Source organism: Stegastes partitus, unplaced genomic scaffold (genome assembly GCF_000690725.1).
Source record: "Stegastes partitus isolate 25-593 unplaced genomic scaffold, Stegastes_partitus-1.0.2 Scaffold53, whole genome shotgun sequence".
Taxonomy (NCBI): Eukaryota; Metazoa; Chordata; class Actinopteri; family Pomacentridae; genus Stegastes; species Stegastes partitus.
In genome coordinates this window covers 548,011-568,393 of record NW_007577784.1, presented here as the reverse complement: position 1 = coordinate 568,393, position 20,383 = coordinate 548,011, and the positions used below count along the sequence as shown (strand labels likewise).

The following is a 20,383-nucleotide window of genomic DNA, read 5'->3' as shown; positions in this document are numbered from 1 at the left end:
CACGGATGTTTCTTAAATCTGACATTTCCAAAACGTCTCTCTGCCACCGAGCGTCCCGTCACCACACCTTGGCACTGTTGTTCTCTTTTAACCAGAGCCAACTAATGTTAGCTGTTAGCAAAAACAGCTTCATAGTGCATCCTGTCAGCGACCAGCTGTCTGGCTGTCACTCTTTGTGTGTGTGTGTGTGTGTGCGCGCATATGTGTGTGTGTGTGTGTGTGTGTGTGTGTCACCTGGGGCCGGCCTCCTGTTGTGAGAGCAGCGGTGCGACAAAAGAACGATGATTAATTTCACTCCGAGTAACCTGTCTCGCTGATGTGGCTCTAGCAAGCCGTGTGTGTGTGTGAGATGTAGACTGTGTAGTCAGCAGGTGTGCTGTGATACTTTGGATGCCCTCCAGTCAGGGTCAGACACACACACACTCACGTACACATTGACTGAGATGCCTTGCTTATAAATCCCATCCCACCGACTCACACGCCGACGCCGTTCGCTCTGCCTCTCGTGGTCGACGCCTCTTTTTTTGGAACACCTGACTGGCTGTAATATTTGCTTTTTTTTTAACTAACTGTTGGTATTAAATTGAAATTCCTTTTGGAAACAGAACCCTGCTGTCAGAGTTATTAGCACTCTGTGGTGTGTGTGTGTGTGTGTGTGTGTGCAGGCCATCCTCTCAACAGATGAGACCAAAATCAATTTCATTAGGGATCATGAATACAATGAGGAGCTGTTAACACACACACACACAGTCTGACACACACTCCGCTGTAGATTTCATTAAGGAAATGCCTTTTTCTCGCCCCATCCCTCTGTTCCCTCCATCATCAAAGAGCGACTTGAACATTTAGGACACCGGTTCATTACTCGGCCTCACCGGACGTTTGTAACGTCGGTTCTCAGTCGAGAAAGGTTAACAAGCCGCTCCTATGGGCGCCCTCGCTGCATCCTTACCTCCTTCCCTTCCTCTGCCCTCCCTTTGTCCAGCCGTGTAATTAACTCGATGTTTAACAGCTGAGGTTGGACAGGGCACTGCTGTGTCTGGACACACAAACGCATGTGGCGACGCACACACAGCAAGAGAAAGAGGTCTGTGTCCGTGGGAGGGAGGGGAAGTGAAGGGACAAGTCTCGAATCAAGGAGGGAAGTAGAAAGAGAAGAAGGGAGACGAGATGTGAGGATGAAGTGAAGGAAATGAGAAAATATTTAGAGAGAGTGCAGAATTGGATAATGACACGAAAAAATGTGTACATCCTGTGGCGTTCAATAAATACATGCCAAAAGCAGAGAGAGAGAGAGAGAGGACATGAATAGAGAAAGTCAATTTAACCATAGGGAATACAACAAGAAAAAAAAAACAGTGAAGGAAGTTTTTATAAAAAATGAAAGATGGCTCGGAGAAAAGGAAAAGCAGAAATAATTGATAGCATGTAATTGTGTTCCCCCAGTCTACCTGACCCAAAGGTGTGACCGGTGTTTGAACCCAGCGTGGTATTAATCACTGCAGCACTCAAGCCAAACCTCATTACTCCCCTTTGTTCACTTTTATTACCTCGTCCTCTTCTACACACTCCCGACACACTCGCATGCACTCCGCCGTCCGTCTCTCCCTCCCACCTTCATCCCACCTTATCCGTCTCCATCGCCGTCCCGAAAACCCGCTCCGGTCCCTGTTTACATCTCCCTTTGTGCCGCAAAACATGTGCTTATTAATTAACTGATGTCATAAAAAAAAGAAGAAGTGTCGGGGAAGCAACGGCTAATTGATGCCGGAGCTGCCAACTAATTGTTGGTGAGGCCTAATCTGCTTGAGAGATGCAACAATGCGTCGGCTAACTCACCGGATCTGGACTGTGGGCATAAGGCTGCCATTTCCAGATATCTCTGTGTTACCATTTGTAAAATACTCTTAGCCAACAACTTCCAAGCAGCAACCTGCATGCTGAAAATGGCAAATTATGACCGAGGTTTGGATCGTGAAATAAGACATTTTAATGACGACTCTCACCCCCATTGCATGCAAATGTTGGTATTGACCATAGACTGTATAAAAGATGGACGTAGCTACCGTGACGTCACCCGTTGGTTTCTGCACTGAGAAAATGAAGCCAGGGTTTTGCTACTTCCTGGTTGACATCTTGGATTTTTGGAGCCAGTGACGCAAAAATCGTCGGAGGGGGGCGGAGCCATAGGAGCAGCGATTGGTCAGACGGATTGAGAGGTGGGCCCTCTCTGCCCGCCCACATTTACCGCCTTCTGCTCGCTTCATCTGCATCGTCGCTGCCGACTGTCAATCAAGCCAGCCACGCCCCTTGCCCTGCAAAATGTTGACGATTTTTAAAAACTTCAGTATTGATTTATTTTCAGATTGGCCACCTGATCTCTGGATTTGACTATGAAAACTAATAAGAAAAAAATCCTGAGCTGTAGGAATGCAGTATTTCATGATCTGTGATCACTTCTTTTCCAATTCAAGTCTATGGGAGCTTTTGGAGCCAGCAGCTGGCGGACGTAGGTTTCTGACACTTCCGGGTTGGCTTCATTGTTCAGGGCCGGTTGCTACGTCCATCTTTTATACTGTCTATGACCAAAACCAAATGTGAAAGAATAAACTTACATCAGCTCCTCACAAGCTTGTCATTCCTAGTGATTGATAACGTTGCTCCAAAAACTGCCAGATGATGCTCATAAGTTGGCTAATGTGCGCCGTTATGTCAGTGTTGTCCGTATAAATCAAAACGTCGGATGCCTTTTACTTTGTTACGGTGGTGAAGTCCACTTCATTGGGAAGCTTTTATAGTGCTGAACCTGTTAAATCACTCGGTGCAGCAACGTTGGCTCACCTTGAGTGTTCAGGTTTAAGTCCAACAGAATGTTAAACACTTTTTTGGGGGTGTAGAATAATAATAAAGAAGCTGACGGGATTGATTCCTTAAGTTAGGAACAGTGCAGACTATTTATTCCTACTTACTTTATTTATTTATTATCTTATGGAGATTAGCTATTAACACTATATGGATGTGTAAGTTCAAAAGTTAAAAACAATCCATGGGGAAATTTTTTTTGTGCAGCCAGCAATGAGACAGTCACTGCCGCAATCACACAGACAACAACAACAAAAAACAACCGAGAAAAGACCGATCAGTTGTTTAACAGGGAAATAGCAGCAGGGACAAAAGAACATTTATATCTATTGGTCCTGCAGGACATACCTGCGTTCCAGCGGAAGTAATTGGAACCAGTGGGCCAAGAGATGGCTCTGGTCTGCGGTGATTAAACGGGCCTTGGCTAATAGCCTGGTTTGATGTAGGGCTGCCAAATTATTTAGTTTAGTCCACACAGCCTCACAAATAGGGTGAAATCTAGATTCTTACTGACAGGGGTCTTTAAAACACATTATGTATGTGATTTTCCTAGTTAATATGCACTCATGCAGCTCTGTGTGCTGTTTTCTTCTGCTCCGGTCAGTGTGTGTCTGTTTCCATGCACTGATCTGCTCCGGTCAGTGTTTTTTTGCTGTTTACAGTGTGTGAGGAAAACTCTGAACAGACAGACGGTGAAACAGATGAAGGGACGATAATGTTAAATGAGGTGACTCCTCATCGCTGGTCAATTTATTTTACAGTGCCAGCGTAATCTATTATTATTTGTTGTTGCTCATGTACAAAGCCTCTCTGCTTGAATACAGTGTGAAGGGAGCAGCTGATGGACCTTATTTGTCCAATTTTGCACCCTTCGACACGGGTTTTAGATGCAAAGGACTTTCATTTTCAGCAGAAGGATTTGGAAATGGTGATGGTTAGATGTTTTCTAGAGACATGTTTTTTTTTTTAAACATAGTTCCAAATATGAATCACTTGTAAACACTTTTGTTAAAGACACTGACAGGTGTTGTTCTTAAAATCCGTGCCTATGCTTTTAATTTTTTTGCCGCGAGTACCCAAGTGTGGTTTCTTTTTTTTTTTTTTGTCCGGACTTGTGGAATTCAGCGTGTGTGCCTGTGTGCGAGGGGTTACAACGTCCTTGGTAATATCAGCGCTGGTTTGGTAATGAGCCTAATCCCGGGAGGATAGAGGAGGACAGAGGTCTTAGAGAGAGGGACACACAGGATGGGGAAAAAAGAAGGGGGACGAGACTCCAAAGTCAGAGCCACAAACTCATCAGGAAAAGTCACCTTTAACTTCCATCCCCATCCCAACTTTCTTCACGGCGGCACATCTGTGGAGCGGCGTGACCCAAAGTTGCCTAAAGAGGCCGTCCTTTGTCTGAAAGATCGAAGGCACGTCCTAACACTCACCTCAGAAAAGGAGCGTTAACTGCAGGCCGGGAATATAAATGGAGAGCTAAGTTGTTCGACAGAGTAATGCATTACCGCTCCGCAAGACAAGTCATCTTCTGTTGAAGAGACTGAATGGATATGTCATTTTTTTTTTTTTTTTTTTTGTGCGTGTGTGTTTTAAAACTAATTGATTGGTGGATAATTAGAATGCAAATAGCAGCAATTAATGTTGAGCGCACTCATCGGAGAGTGGCACTGCTGAGCAAGATAAAAATATGTGTGATTGTCTCGCTCCATAGAGGTAAACTAATCAGTAAAAAAAAAAAAAAAAAGGCAGTCTGTTTTAATGACTCATAAGCTGTCAGTAACATCAAAGCAGTAAGCTTTATGGGCTTTTTTTTTTTTACTCTAGTAATCATCCAGGGAGCAGTTATAAAAGCATATTTAATAAGTGCCTTTTAAAACAGGTAGACACTGTTTTTTTTGGAGCAGAGTTGCTTTCATCTTATAGCCGGGGCTTTCTGTTAATAAGTTCCAGAAAGTCAGAAAACTGGACAAAATGGAGACGTTAAAAAAAAAAAGTTCCAGATGCCCCAGTGTGGCCCCGCTTTTCACTTTTATGGCTTTGAATTTAGCGAGCGCACACTACAGAGAGGAAATTTATGAAGCCGGTTCCCTGCAGGTATCTCAGCTCGGTAAACAGACGACATTTATGTGAAGCTCCTGTAATATAACGCCGCACTTAACCGATCCGAAATAAACCCTTTTTTTTTTTTTTGGTGTGAATGCGATGTTCCAGTAGAAAAGAAAAATATTGTTTAGGTTTATCGAAGTTTCTCACCCCCTAAGTGCTGCCGCTTCCTCGGTGAGGAATCCGTGTTTGGACACGCTAACTTCTAGAGTGCAGAGGTCGCAGAAGGAGAGCAGAAACCTGCGGGCGAGCAGACTAGATGAGAATCTACAGTCACCTGCTTCAGTCTGCAGTCCCCTCTGTGCCAGCTGACCTGAATCCCACTCCAACTGCCCTCTGCCCCGAGCTGTAGGGCAGAGCGCACTCCCCGCTCTCATTCCCCCACCTCGTTCCGCCACAGTCCTTCACTCATCACAAATGATACAGCAGCCCAGGGCGTGTAGCAGCTTTAGAATGGTCAAATAAAGTGGGTTTTTTTTGTGTGTTTGTGTTTGAGCGAATGTGTAAGTGTGAGCTCAGTGCTGCTGCTGTTGACAGCGAGAGAGAGAGAAACCATCAGAGTCAGAAAAACAAAGGGACAAAAGGTCACGCTCACTTGATGTCAATAAAAGTTTGGGAGTGTGTGTGTGTTTGTGTGTTTGTGTTGTGTCTTCATGTGGGAGCGACGTAGGGGACTGCTAAAACAAATGACCTTTGCACAGGAACAACTGGGATACACCTCCTTCACACACATGCAACAACAACAAGGAAAACACACACACACACACACACGGAAAAAAGTTATGTAATGTGCAACTTTTCCAGCAGATTGTATAAGTTTACACAACATCCTATGTGAATATATGCACCATATGTAAGGCGACAAAATCTTATGGAAGCCGAGAGCGGTCATGGCCGCACGTTTTTTTAAACGGCGTTTTCTCGAGATAAAAAAAACCCCACACAATGTGCATCATAAAATAGCTTCACTCTAAATAAATAGGTAAATAGGAAGTAAACTAACTTTAGAAAAATGGTGCGTTTATCAAGAGGAGATATTTTCTCCCAAGAATCTGGTGGGTATAATTATCTTGTTATCTCGAGACAACGGCATTCGTTTTCTCGAGATAACGACATGACGTGTCATGAGAACAGCTGACCGGGCACGACAACTTACAATGAAGTGCTCGTGCCCGGTCTCGTCTGTCCTCCGGCCCCCCATCCATCCTGGACCGGGCACAAGCGGGCAAACACAAACACCAATTATCTCGTTATCTCGAGAAAACGAAGTTGGTTTTCTCGAGATAAATTATCTTGTTTTCACGAGAAAACGATTCTTGTTATCCCGACATAACAAGAAAATTAACTCGTTATGTCGAAAAAAACGGCGAAGAAAGAACAGTAGCGGAAAACGACCGCTCTCGGCTGCCGTAAAACCTGCCCCTTTGTGCAGTAAACGTATCACACGTTTTACCTTTTAGTTTTAATCTCCGTGCCCCGCCGAGTATCTCCACAAAGCTGATTTGCGGAAGCACTTGACTTTTTTTTTTTTTTTTTCTAAAGCTGCTTCCTTCTCTTAAGCAACAAAAGCACACACCGCGATGACAGCCTGTCTGTTAATGAACCGTCTGTTCAGAGAAAGATTAAGGAAACTCTGGTAGTGATTTGGCAGATAATAACCACAGAGACCAAGGAGAGAAAAAAGAGAGATGACAGAGTGAGCGCGGAAAAACACAAAAGTTTCAGCAGACTAAACTGCTGTCAGGTGATGGATGAGCAGATGGAGGTCGGGGAAATTAGAAAAAAAAAAAAAGGAAGATCCAGAAGGAGAAGAACAGAGGAAAGGGAGAAGAGATGTACTTGCTGCTGCAGGAGGAGTGACCCTCTGTGATTCTGTCAGTAGACTGAACACTGGCGAGGCCCCGACCCAAGAGCCATCGTTTAGCGGTGTGCCGTTGTTGCATCTCCAGCGCTGTGGCACCGTAACAAACTTGTATAATTTTGAATTTCAGCAGAAATTGAGAACCAAATGAAAGTGCTGAAAATGTCATCTGCTGCTTCAATGGCTGTTTTTCAGCTGACGGCAACATTTCAGGTAAACTTCTGAAGTGTTACGCCAGATGAAAAGGAAATCGGAATTGGCTGCTTTCACACGGAGGGGAAGTGGAAAAATCACTTTTCTGAACAAAGCAGCTGCGCATCACAAGAGACTTTCACAGGAAAGACGGAATGAGTCTTAGCTGAAATTAAAAGTGTCCGGCGAGCGTTTGCCGTGTTTCTTCAGGGTGAGATGTATTTAATGCGGCCATCCGCTGATGTCTGAAGACAATACCGAAGAAATGTGTGGGAATACTAATACATAGTGGTGTACATGGGGCAGACAGTGTGTGTGGTGTGGAGCCCAACTCGACTAAGAAGTCAGAGGAGATAAAATGCAACTCAGTGTATCAATAAATAACACTGGTAAATAATTGAAATGGACCGAGGTTGTTCCAGGGTTTATGTGCAACATCAATAGGGAAATGGAGAGAGAGAGAGCTTGTTAACTGAAAACTCTGGTACCTTAATGCAACAGCTGTAGCTGGCTTCCAGCGTACACCAGCCAGTGCACACCATGTTCACCATCCATGCACCGCTGCACCGCATATACTGCCAAAACATGACTATATATATAAACTGTACCAGTGGATAGTTGACAAACTGATGCTACAAAAAACACTGCTTGGATGTTCAATTCAATTTTATTTATATAACGCAGTTACATATGTCATCTCACGGTGCCCAACATAGTAAGATGAAGACCTTTCAGTGTTAGACAGAGAACCCAACAATCCAAATTGGCCTCCCTCTGAGCAAGCGGACGGCAATGGTGGGAAGGAACCAAAATAAAACCCCAATGGGACGGGGAATATGTCTGAAGATTCTCAGTCATCCGGTCATGGTTGTAGGTTAATCGTAGCGACTGGACTTGCTTGAGTTTCTTGAAGATGTTTCACCTCCCATCCAAGAGACTCACAATTTAGTTGTGAGTTCCAGATACGTATATTCTGTAGGAGTCACGTGTTAATGGCTCCTTAAGGCTATAAGTATCTGGAATTCCCAACTAGTCAGTCAGATCTGATGGATGGGAGATGAAACATCTTCAAGAAACTCAAGCAGGTCCAGTTGCTACGATTAGACTACGAGAGGTGAAGAACAACCCTTTCTGCTATCTGCCTCGACCGGTTGGGGTGAGAGTGGGGATAGTGACCCCTTGAAGTTGACATCTTCAAGGACGTGCCTCCCGTCACAATGGAAATGTAATATCATGTACAGTTGTTCCAACAAAAGCTGTGTATACAGATGGGTGACTGCGGGTTATTTATTTCATATTACTCCCCAATTTGTTCTTCATACAATTGTAAAAAACAAAACAAGCTCAATTATAGCCTCACTGTAACTTTGCTGTGTTCCTTTGTCCTCTTCCAGATCCTGGTCAACTCCATTTCCCAGCCTGCACTGCTGTATGAGAACGTGGTGGTGAGCGACGGGAGCCCCATCCTGAGGGATCTGCTCTTCAGCCCGGACCACCAGTACTTGTACGCCCTCACCGACAAACAGGTAGGAAGGACGTACGCATGAGAACACCAGAACGATGCTCAGGCTCTGATGGTCGTAATGTGTAGCCCGTAATGCAACCTGCTGACACCTTCCTGAGCAAATGATGACGAAATGTCTGCTGATTTTAAGGCATCGATCCAGCGGCAGTAGTAGACAGCTTGTACGGACGTATGAATGGATGCACATGCGTGTTTTATGTTCATGTTTGCAGAAATACGCACACAAGCATTCATTCGCACATCAATACAGCGCTCATGGACGCACGCTCACCCTCCTCTTTAATACCAACACCAGAGTGAAGGTTAGAAAGAGAGAAGAGCACCATAAAGAGGCAGATGAGGAAAGATGTATTTAAAGCATACGGCGGTGGTGGAGGGAGCAGTCAGGCTAATTGCGTATATACAGTACCACATACGGCGCACAAAGACACGTACAGTAGCACACACAGCCATCGGTGCTAATTAATGTCATGAATATTAAATATTAGAACGTGCCATATAGTATAAAACCTCATCCCACCCTTCCACCAGGCAGGGATTCAGCATATACGACTGTTACATATTATTTTGAGGACATTCTTCATGAAATAATTAAATTCAACCATTAAGAAAGTCATGGAAGAAAGAAAATTTGCAGGACATTATTACAAAGTGAAGGATTTTTTGATTGTATTATTATGACAGCATACAGTTGAAACCACAAGTCTACATACACCGTGTAAAAAGACATATAACCTTTTTTTTCCACACTATCTGACAATAAATGCGACTAAACCGTTCTTGTTTTAGGTCAGTTAGGATTAACAAAATTATTTCTATTTGCTAAATGTCAGAATAGTGAGAGAGAGAATTTCTTTCATCAAAGTTTAGAAGTTTCCATCCATCTCCTCAGTATCTGCTAGCGTTGCCTTTAAACTGTATGACTTGGGTCAAACGTTCTGGGTTTCCTTCCACAAGCTTCTCACAATAGTTTGCTGAGTTCTGGCCCATTCCTCCTGACAGAACTGGTGGAACTGAGCCAGGTGTGTTGGTCGCCTTGCTCCACACGTCTTTTCAGCACTAGTTTTCTACAGGATGGAGATCAGGGCTTTGTGATGGCCACTCCACAACACTGACTCTGTTGTCCTGAAGCCTCTCTGTAGCTAATCTGGTGCTATGCTGAGGGTCTTTGTCCATCTGAAGACCCATTAGTGTCCAAGCTTTAACTTCCTGCTGATGTCTTGAGATGTTGCTTCAATATTTCCACATGATGTTCTTTCCTCATGATGCCATCTATTTAGTGAAGTGAACCAGTCCCTCCTGCAGCAAAACACCCCCACAGCATGATGCTGCCACCCCCGTGCTTCACAGTTGGGATGGTGTTCTCAAGCCTGCAAGGTTCAACCTTTTTCCTCCAAACGCAACGATGGTCATTAAGACCAAACAGTTCAGTTTTACTTTCATCAGACCACAGGACACGTCTCCACAAATGGAGGTCTTTGTCTCTGTGTGCATTTGCAAACTGTAATCTGCTTTTTTATGTTTCCTTAAGAGTAATGTCTTCTTCCTCTCTGAGTAGCCTTTCAGCTTGTGTCGGTACAGCATCTTCACAAGGTCTTTAGCTTTTGTTCTGGGGTTAATATGTACATTTTGCACCGAAACACTTCATCTCTTGAGCGCTATGATGGCTGGACATTCCCATGGTGTTTGTGCTTGTGTGTAACTGTTTAAACAGATGAAAGTGGAACCTTCAGGCATCTGAAAACTGGTAATCCTAACTGACCTAAAACAGAAAAAGTTTAGTCTGATTTAACGTCAGTGAGAAAAAAAAACAGGTTCTGTGTCTTTTTATGCAGTGGATGTAAACGTCTGGCTTCAACTGCAGATATGTTTAAATTGTTAAGTGTCAGTGACTTCTCCTTTCCAACACTGACCTCATCTGTAAATTGCTCCAATCCTGCAGCTCTGGCATGTCGGTGTTATCTTGAAACGCCCTCCTTCATTACGGCTTGATACAGCAGCAGCAGTCGCCACTCTGCCTCTTCTCCTTCCTTTACCTGCACGACTCTCTTATCTCATAACGGTTAATGACCTCGATGTGATAACCTTCAACGAGACTTCGCCGCTACGTAGACAGTAACTGCCATGCAAGTGCTGTGTAATTTACCGGCGATTAGACTTAATTGACTTCCACGTGTCTGGATGAGCACAGAGAGGAAGCGGAGCGTAAGTGATACAAACGAACGGCGTCGTTGTTGATGTGACAGGAAGAAATAAGGCCCTCCGACAGCGGGGAGCCGAAATAAAGCTGAAGCACCGAAACAACTTTTATTATGTGTTCAAGTACGCCCACGCAAGATACACATGCTCGTTTTGGAAACAGAGTCATGTTTGTAGAGGAAATAAATGAAAAGTTGATTCAGAATGAACTTTAAAACTACTGTTTTTAATTGCTTCTTTTTTTCACGCAAATATTGAGATTCATGACATCAAAATGTGACCTGCTGTATATTGTAGTGCAACGTTGGCAACTTAAAGATGTAAATCAAATCAAATCAGGTTTATTGTCATGTTGCTGTACATATGCAGCAGTACAGGCAAGATGAGAGAGCGTTTCTTCAGGATTATTCAACCAGTAAGTTTTGCAGAATGCATGTCTGGGATAAGACACTAAATGTTCGCTGTCTCCTGAAGGGGGCGCTGCATCCATGCACGCCGCCATTCGTTGAACATGGTGAACCTCTTCAGGTCCTGGTAGGTCTTCATGGACACAGAAACACACACGATGGTGTGACGATGGTGAAGCTGCAGATGCTGCCCAGAGCTGTCTGTCTGTCTGTCTGTCTGTCTGTCTGCATCCCCTCCAGCTGTATGTCCGTCTGGGATGTTGTCATGGAGCCATGTTCCTGTTAAAGCAGACACACAGCAGTCCCTCCACTCTCTGAGGGTTTCTCTCAGCAAACGTAGCTCGTCCAGCTTGTTGTGGAGGGAGCGGACATTGGAGAGTAGGAGCATCGGTTAGCATTTAGCTTAGCATGGATCCCGGCTCTCTTCCTCCTCCGTTGTTTACGTTCGTACCGTTTGCGCTTCCTTCTCTCTCGGGTAACTGCCGGCGTCGTCTCTGATCGGACTCTGTGTTGGTGTAGTGTGTCCAAATCACAACCGATCGCCGCAAATCCATTCACTGTCCTGATGCCCAGCAAAGTCTCCCGGCCGCAAGTTTTGTGGGATGAACATGTGGGATAGACAAGACACTCAAAACGTTAACATTTGTTGTCTCCTGAAGGGGGCGCTGTGTCTATGCGTGCCACCATCACCGTGGCAACAAGTAATGCAGTGTAATGTAGGTTGTTTATTAGATTTTGAAGTGGCATGGAGGGAGAGCAAATATTACAAAAGCTGTGACTGTGTTAGGTTCAATAAAGTAGTAATAAGGAATAAATAATAATAAACATAGAGAAATCAACTCTGCTGCGTACTGTACATCCCACATTGCAGGTTTTGCTAATTGTATTGTTTCAAATTATGATTTTGACTCAGAGTTGATTATTCATTCAGCGTTGCTCTAAATTATTCATCGTTAGGGTCATTTCCAGCATCAACAGGATTAAATGCGAGAACGTATGGGTGAACTCTTCTCAACACTGCAGCCAATAAAAAGGCAGAATTTTTGGATTATGTTTACAAACTCTATTAGCAAGAAGGTCAGGCCTCAGCAAAGTAGTTGAGTTAACCTTTAGAAAAACACATCCTTATACAAACACAACAGTGGTCCGTCGGCACAGAGTCTCAGACTTAAGCGATGATATCAATTAGAATAATAACACCAGCGTTAGTCCCGCGTCCGACCGCTATCTCCGCTTTAGCCGGCGGTGCTCAGCAGCCGCTCAGCAGGATGAAGAAAGTCCACGCTGCGAGGGCCGGTGCACATTCTCCCTTTTTAATTCCTGTCATCTGCATTAAAGATGACTGCTATTGCCACCAGGAAGCCTTTTTCAATTATTAAAGGCGGCGTTTTATTTTTGATGAGCGCTGATATGTCCACTGCATGTTTGTGCATGTTGGTGCAGTGACAGCAGGGAGGCCCGCTGCCAGGAGAAGAAGCCTCGCGGAAAACCGCCGCGCTTCCTCTTTGACATGATCCAAGGTGATGCTGTTAAATTTTACAGATGTAGCCTGTTAGGGAGTGCAGACGTGCATGTCGAGGAGTCCTTTTTTCCCCTGCACCTTCAAGAGGAATTGCCTTTTGAAACCTGGATAGTAGATCAAGAATGTGATCATGAATCCAGGGTTGGAAATAAAGAGATTGATTCTGCTTTAAGCTACAGCCAGCGGGTGATCAGCTGTACTTAGCATAAATAGTTGAAGCAGAGAGAACGACCTAGTCTTCGCTAATCTGATAGACCACATTTAAATTTTACAAAGAAGATTGTTTAGTTCATGCAGAAACACAGGTTTAAAAAAAAATTTTTTAAAAAGCAGAACGGTGCAAAATGAAGCAAAGTTACAGTCGTGACTCGATCATCAGACACTAAATGTAAAGCCTTCTTTTATGTCGGATTGTCAAGACGGAGGTTGAGACACAAGGAGGGCTTGATGCTGGAAGGCTCATTTGTTAATATTTGCTGTTTATAGTTGTGATAATAACTAGTGTGTTGTTAGAACACTACACATCGCTGGATTTCACGCCTAATTGTATGTTCCGGCCAATTTCACCCTGAGGTCGCGCTACAACGGGGTGGAAGTGGCCAGAACGCACATGTCAGTTTGGAATAGCAGTAACAGTTCTGTTTCCACCATCGGTGGCGGCGGGGGAGTGGCAGCGTCACCATCCATGTTTACTTCCGTAAACACTGAGCACGCTCGCTGTGTGTGACGTCGTCGTGTCCTCTTCTGCGCATGCGGGACACTTTTGGGTCGTATGAAGTTCACACAGCAGATCACATACAAGTCGCATTGAACTGGAAACGTGAAGGAAGTCACAAAAAATTGGATTTCACAAAAGATCCTCATTGAGCATTAAGTCCTGCAGTGTGAACGTAGCCAATCTGTGGGATTGTTCAGTCAGATAATACGCCGTTATCCTGATTGGTGACATAAAATGTCATGTCGGAGTCAGAATCCAAGGCTGTCGGTGTGTTAAGGCTGTTTTTCATGGGTTCCTGTCGGATAGCAAGGTTTTAAGGGTTGTTAAGTGTCGGAATGTCAAGTCACGACTGTAATCGATTAGTGAGATATGTTGAGCCTAAAGTCAGATTTTTTGAGCCACAGAACTGGACCTCTTTTTACCAACTGGATCACCACAAATAGTCCGCTCACAGTTTGGGATTTAAATTAGCCATAAGAGGAGCCATGTTTAAGCTTAAGAGCTTTAATCTGCATCTTAATGTCAGAAATAATCAAATAATCTGGTTTTCTACCACCAAATCTCTTCTGCATCATCTGCAGCAGTACTTTTTTAGTGTAATAAATTCTTAAATTCCTCATAGCTCTTCATTAAAGCAATCTGCGCCTCTAGAAAAGAAAAAAAAAAAAAAAGTAGGTGACACATCATTGATCCATATTGTGCAAAAGAAAAGTCTAATTTCCCCTTTAATGTGAGCCTGTTGAAGGAAACCTGGCTACCAAAGAAGACTGATAACCACCATCATTACCTCTGTGTTAGCCAGGCTTACTTTGGAGTGTTGGGTTTTGTTGAGCTGGCTACGTTAAACCGGCTTCGTTGTCAGGTTGTAGTTTCCCAGAGATTTACGGTATTTTTACCCCAATGCAATTACTCTCTTCGCATTTCTGCTGGTTGCTGGCGAGCTCATGGTAACAAGAAGAATCCAGGAAATGTTCATTCATTATCTTTAGAGGTGCTCGTGTGGAAACTATTTCCCTGTTTCCAGTTTTTATGCTATGCTTTTGCTAATTGCTTGTTGACTTCACATTCAGCACATGGACATGAGAGCGCTATCGATCTTCTCCTGTAACTCTACAGACAAAAAGTCTTCTCTTTTTTTTCTTTTTTTGTAAGTTTCTCGATGCAAATTGGTAAATTTAAATGCTGGCTACTTCTCTATGGACTCATTTTTTTGTGCCAGAGACCAGTGCTGTGTTAGAAATTCTTTTTCTTTCTTTTTTTAAAATTGTATATTTTCAGTCAATGCAATTTTGTTTCTGCGAAAGTCAGAATCGCACTAATTGACAGAGAAGACGAGATGGAATGACCGTCTTTTCGGAGAGCAGATAATGGCCTTTCTCTTCCGGAAACTTCAACAGTGACCGAATTCACAGTCCAGCAAGAGAACGAAGCAGAAACAGGGAGAGAGAGAGAAAGAGTGGGTGAGAGCTGAGAAGGTGGGAAAATATAATTGGTTTGCAGGATATGCTCTGTTCCGTTCTCTAACTCTTCCTGCCTCATATTTGCAATATTCTTGGGGGTCCTCACATCTGTCTCTCTCAGATGGAGTGAGTTTGTGGAGTAACTCTCCCAGTAGTGGCTTCAGACGGCATAGGATAGAATAAGGAGCTCCCCCCGTTGCTGGATGTGAACTTGTGTTCCAGACAGTAAAGGACCGGAGTGTGTGTGCAGAGCCTTCCTGGCCTGCTAATGAGGAGTGTCTTCCTAGCCAGAGGCTGTCTGGACTCCAGATAATGTATTGTGGTTAGAGGTTGCTGGCCAAGCCCAAGGGTGTATAAACTTCTGCATTTTTCAAGCCACAGAATAAAAAGTATACCTGACAGAGTTGTTTTTACTTTTTTTTTTTTTCCTCAACTCTAATGAGATCATACAAGACATGATCCATTCCCAGTCAGAATTAGCGAATTAGCAGCAAGAGTTTTCCTGTATCTCATCAGCTGTGTTTTGGCCATAGACTGTATGAAAGATGGACGTAGCTACCGTGACGCCACCCGTTGGTTTCTGCACTGAGAAAGTGAAGCCAGGGTTTTGCTACTTCCTGGTTGACACCTTGGATTTTTGGAGCCAAAAATCGTCAGGGGGGGGCGGAGCCATAGGAGCAGCGATTGGTCAGAAGGATTGAGAGGTGGGCCCTCTCTGCCCGCCCACATTTACCGCCTTCTGCTCGCTTCATCTGTATGGTCGCTGCCGACTGTCAATCAAGCCAGCCACGCCCCTTGCACCGCAAAATGTTGATGATTTTTTAAAAATTCAGTATTGATTTATTTTCAGATTGGCCACCTGATCTCTGGATTTGACCATGAAAACTAATAAGAAAACAATCCTGAGCTGTAGGAATGCAGTATTTCATGATCTGTGATCACTTCTTTTCCAATTAATTTCTATGGGAGCCAGGGCTTTATGGAGCCAGCAGCTAGCGGATGTAGTGCTATTGCAGGTTTTTGACACTTCCAGGTTGGCTTCATTTTTCAGGGCCGGTTGCTACGTCCATCTTTTATGCAGTCTATGGTTTTGGCTGCTAGAGGGTTGGTTATGCCCCTCAAGGGTGCTGGGGCAAACTGAGGATGTGTGAACATAGTTTCCTGTCACTCTCCATTCAATCTTTTTTGGACACATTTATAACAAATAATTCATTTTTTCACAGCAAAACAAAAACAACTTAGGCAGACCCACCCAAAACCAGGACTTCAAAAACACCCCCAAAAATGTCACCTTAAATCTGATCTGCTTCAAACTTGACACTGCACTTCCCCTTCTCCCCGGCGATACATCCGCCAAGTGTCAAGCGGATTGGATGAACGGTTGTCAAGAAGTACAGACACACAAACATGGATAGGATTGCACGATAATTAGCACAGAACCGCTTTACGAGGCGATAATACTTAGCATATTGTCACCTCGTAAAGTGGTTGAAGTGAATCCGTTACCCAACAGTTGCCTTTTCACACATCCAGCAGAAAGAAAGCAAAGTTAGCACATGTTTAGAGTCATATTTTGGTGAAATGGTGGATGTGAATTTGCATTTTAATTCCGTAGCTGCTCAATGCTCCTCCATGTCAAGCTACTTATGGACGCTGCTCTTTAGTGCTGGGTACCTACTTGACGTACAGTGAGCTTTTTCCCCCCTCGTTTGAACCAAGCAGCAGAATTCTGGAAAGGAAAGGAAAAACGATGACACAGGCGTTTGGACTCTTCTCGCTGTGTAATTTGAAAACTTGTTATATGCATACTCTCTGTGATGATCACTTTCAGAAGTGAGGCGTGCCGTCCTTTCGTCCTGTTTGTCCTCCTCTTGTCTGCGTCTCCTCTTCCTCCTTCCATTCCTCTCTCCTTGTTGAATAATAGAAATGCCAAGTGATGAGAGCTCAAACATCAAAAAGCCCATTTCCCAGCTTGACAGAGCAATTTACCTTTTCCCATATTCACTCGCACGTAATTAAAAGTGGTGGATTGGACTGCAGCATATAGACCGCATATCTGTATAGCGGCAGTGACTCACATATAAGCATGCACGCACACAGAGTGCGAAAACATAAAACTGATTCACCGCGAGAGGAGAGTTTTCGATTAGCGAGCGATGGATTTATACATGGCTCTCTTTGTGTCTTAGCTATACACACACTCCCAGGACTGCACACAGGCTCTCGCCGTGTTCATGTATCTTTGTCTGCCTCTAGCTTTCGGTCCGTCTCAGTCTGTTTGGCGATATCACATCATTTTTGTGCTCATAAAAATGAACAATGGCACTAAATCAATTTTATCATTGCTCTTGTTTCCTCGTTACATGTTCAAATTGTCCCGGTCTAATAAAAACGGCGGGGCTCAGGGAGATCTTTCATCCTGTCGTCACCCTCTGCTGTTGACGTCACCGGGACAGAAATATTTCTCTTATCTTTTATGTCCCTATGGATGACATCACCTAATTGCTTTAAACTAAGTGTCTGAGTGGATTACGGCTCATAATCTATTGATTTCTCCTGTACCTTTGTACCACATGACTTACTTATCGTACAATTACCAGTTTTGCTTCGAACATGCAGCTATGAGGTGAACTTGCTTATTCCCATGGTAATGAATTATTCCTTTATTTCACCACGCTGCAGCTAATAAAGCCCGAGGACTTTCTGATTTGTGATCTTCTTCTCGCATTGATGTACAAAGTGCCCGCTCTGATCTTCCCTCCGTCGTAACGTCACGACTGGATTTGCACTGCTGGACTCAAAGGGCACGGTCAAGCCTCTCTGCTTGTAAAACAGCTTCGTAAGGTGACCCGCTGGCAGCGAATGGCCTGCCCCCCTGCCTCCGTGAGGCCGCTCAGACAGTGGCATAATGGTCTGATGATGTACCTCCATGTATCGATTTAGCTACAGTACAGAAATGTACCGAGCCGTACTGTACTGCACAGTGGAGAAACCCTACCCCTGGCACCACATCAGAGAGGGTTCATATTCAATTCACTCAGCATTTACTGCTCTTGGAGGTCAGGGAGAAAAGACTGCCGTACGCTCCTTTTAAAGCAGCTTCTTTGGTGTTTGTCCAACTTTGAAGTTGCTAAAAAATGTTAGCGAAGACAGCGACGGCGAGAATAATGAGGAGAGGATACAGAGATCCGCTGGAAGTGCCCTTGGCCCTTTCAGCTAATTGGTGAGTTGGGTTTTGGAACGGCGTGTCTTCGCATTTGTTTTGCGTGGGCAAGCTGAAATTAGTGACAGGCAGGTTTGTTGCTTGAAGACAGTGTTGTTTCAAGCAGAGGATAACGGAGAATGCTGCTGCTGAAGTGTCACTGAGCAAGACGCTGGAGTCCTTCAGGGCTCCCAAGTTCACTATTTGACTCTACTGACCTATAAACCCCTTGTGGATTTCACCAGTTCCATCAATAAACACACATATCTTTACACATATATATTTAGCATTTTCCCCCAAATAAATGGCTCCAAAACTGAAAGTCTGCTCCTTAAGTTGACGACAGGAGAGGAAGTCCTGCTAGAAGGCTTGGTTTCTGCTGTGCTCATTAACAGCCTGTGCAGAGCCAGTTGGAGTGCTGTGTCTTTTCTTTGAGGGTTTAAGTAATAGTAGTCAGTTAGGAAGCTCACATTTCAGCAGCATGAACTGCAGAGTGGATGTGATCAGTGTGTGTGGACTTCCCTCGTGCTACTGCTACTCAGTGTGTACATTACATTGTTATTCAAAGATATGTCTTATATATAATGTGCTAAAAGTGAAGATAATCTAAAATATTACATGTATTTTATTGTGTTGTGTTTTTTTTGATGACAGGAAGTGATTTTGAACAATTATTTTTTTTATAAATTACACCAGCATGTCCTTGGTTGATGCCGAAACCCTTTTAATACAGACAAGCACACACCTCTGCTGTCTGTCGAAGCAGAGAGATGAGTGATCGGCTGATCAGAATGTGATTTGCGAGACGGTCAAAGAGACAGACATCGAGAGAGAAGTCTTAATGTGGCTGGGAGAGACTGGCGTGACTTGGGTTTGAAAAAGCGAATGAGTTAGAAGTGATATAGGAAAGACCTGAAGTGAGTGACTGTGAGAATGAGATAGAGAGAGAGAGGAAATCAAGAAGGACTTTGGGGTACGTTACATCTTTTGTGCATCTAAGTTTGCATGAGGAGCCATCTGTCATGAATCATATACACATCTGCAGTTGTATTAACAGCGTGGTTTGTGAAGAATTGGATGATTGATACCCCGCTTGAAGCTTTTTTCTGCAGAAAACAACAAATGCTTAACTTAGCATAAAAACTGCAAACAGGAAAAAAGAGCTACTATGTCTGTGTTTAAAGGTAATGTGATCTATCTACCAGCACCCTTTATGCATCCATTGTCCTTATCCGGTAATATTATCAGACAAACAGGGTATTTCAGACGTCCCCTCTCCTCAGCAACGTTGGCAGGAGGAGGTGGTGTTCCCAGGCCAGATAAGATATGCAATCCATGCAGCGTTTTTCTGAGGTCTAGTTGGGTGTGCCTGGAAAACCACCAAAGGAAGCATCCTTATCAGATATCTGAACCAATTCCACTGGCTCCTTTCGATGAGAAGGTAGCAGCAGCTCTACTTCGAGCTCTGTCCGAGCTTCCCACCCCGTCTGTGAGGCTGAGCCCAGCCACCCAACGAAGGAAACCCACTTCTAGCTCATGACCATAGGAGAGGACTGGAATGTAGACTGACTGATGAATCGAGAGCATTGCCTTCCGGCTCATTGATCTTTTCACCAAGATGGTCCAGAAGCATGCGCATTACTGCTGATGCTGCACTAACCCGTTGCTCCAGCTCACGTTCCATTTTTCCGTCACTTGTGGACAAAATTCTGAGATACTTAAACCCCTTTACTTCGGGCAGCAACTCACCCCCGACCTGGAAGGAGCAATCAGTTGGTTTCTGGCAGAGAATCATGACCTCAAACTTGGAGGTGTCATCCCAGCGACTTCACACAGTTGGAAGCCATGGTCTGATGAAGCGAACAACACCACATCATCTACAAAAAAGCAGAAACGCAAATCCAGTAATTGTTAATTTTTCTATCAGCACCTCTGGACGGCTAAAGTTTTGTGTTCTCACTGCTGTGGTACGACTGCTACCTACTACCGATTAGAAAGCTGATGAAAACAAGAACGTATTTTTTCCGAAGGTAAAGATAGAGAGATCTTCTCTTTTTTGCGAGGCTCTGTATTTCTCTCATGTCTCTCCGTCTGTTTCCTCCCAAGGTTGTGTCCGTCAGGGGCTACTTGTGATCTATGGCCTCATTTGCTGTGTTTTTGGTGTGTCCAGCCAAATTCAAGACAGATGAGGGCATAGCAGAAAGACGGAGAAGCAGAAGGGGAAAGGGGAAAAGGAATCGGACGGACAAATAAGTGAATACGAGGAAATATAACTGGAATAGCACTTTTGAAAGGGGAAAAAAGTTGGTGTTTGTAGAGTCAGCTGGTA

General features: G+C 44.1%; 1 protein-coding gene across 1 annotated transcript in view; it reads left to right on the top strand.

The window, feature by feature from the left end:
• Positions 1–20,383, top strand: part of LOC103352827 (plexin-A1-like) — a 271,387-nt gene that overhangs the window by 78,759 nt on the left and 172,245 nt on the right. Inside the window, 1 exon segment of the mRNA XM_008275498.1 lies at positions 8,416–8,547. Coding sequence (XP_008273720.1) covers positions 8,416–8,547 — 132 coding nt within the window.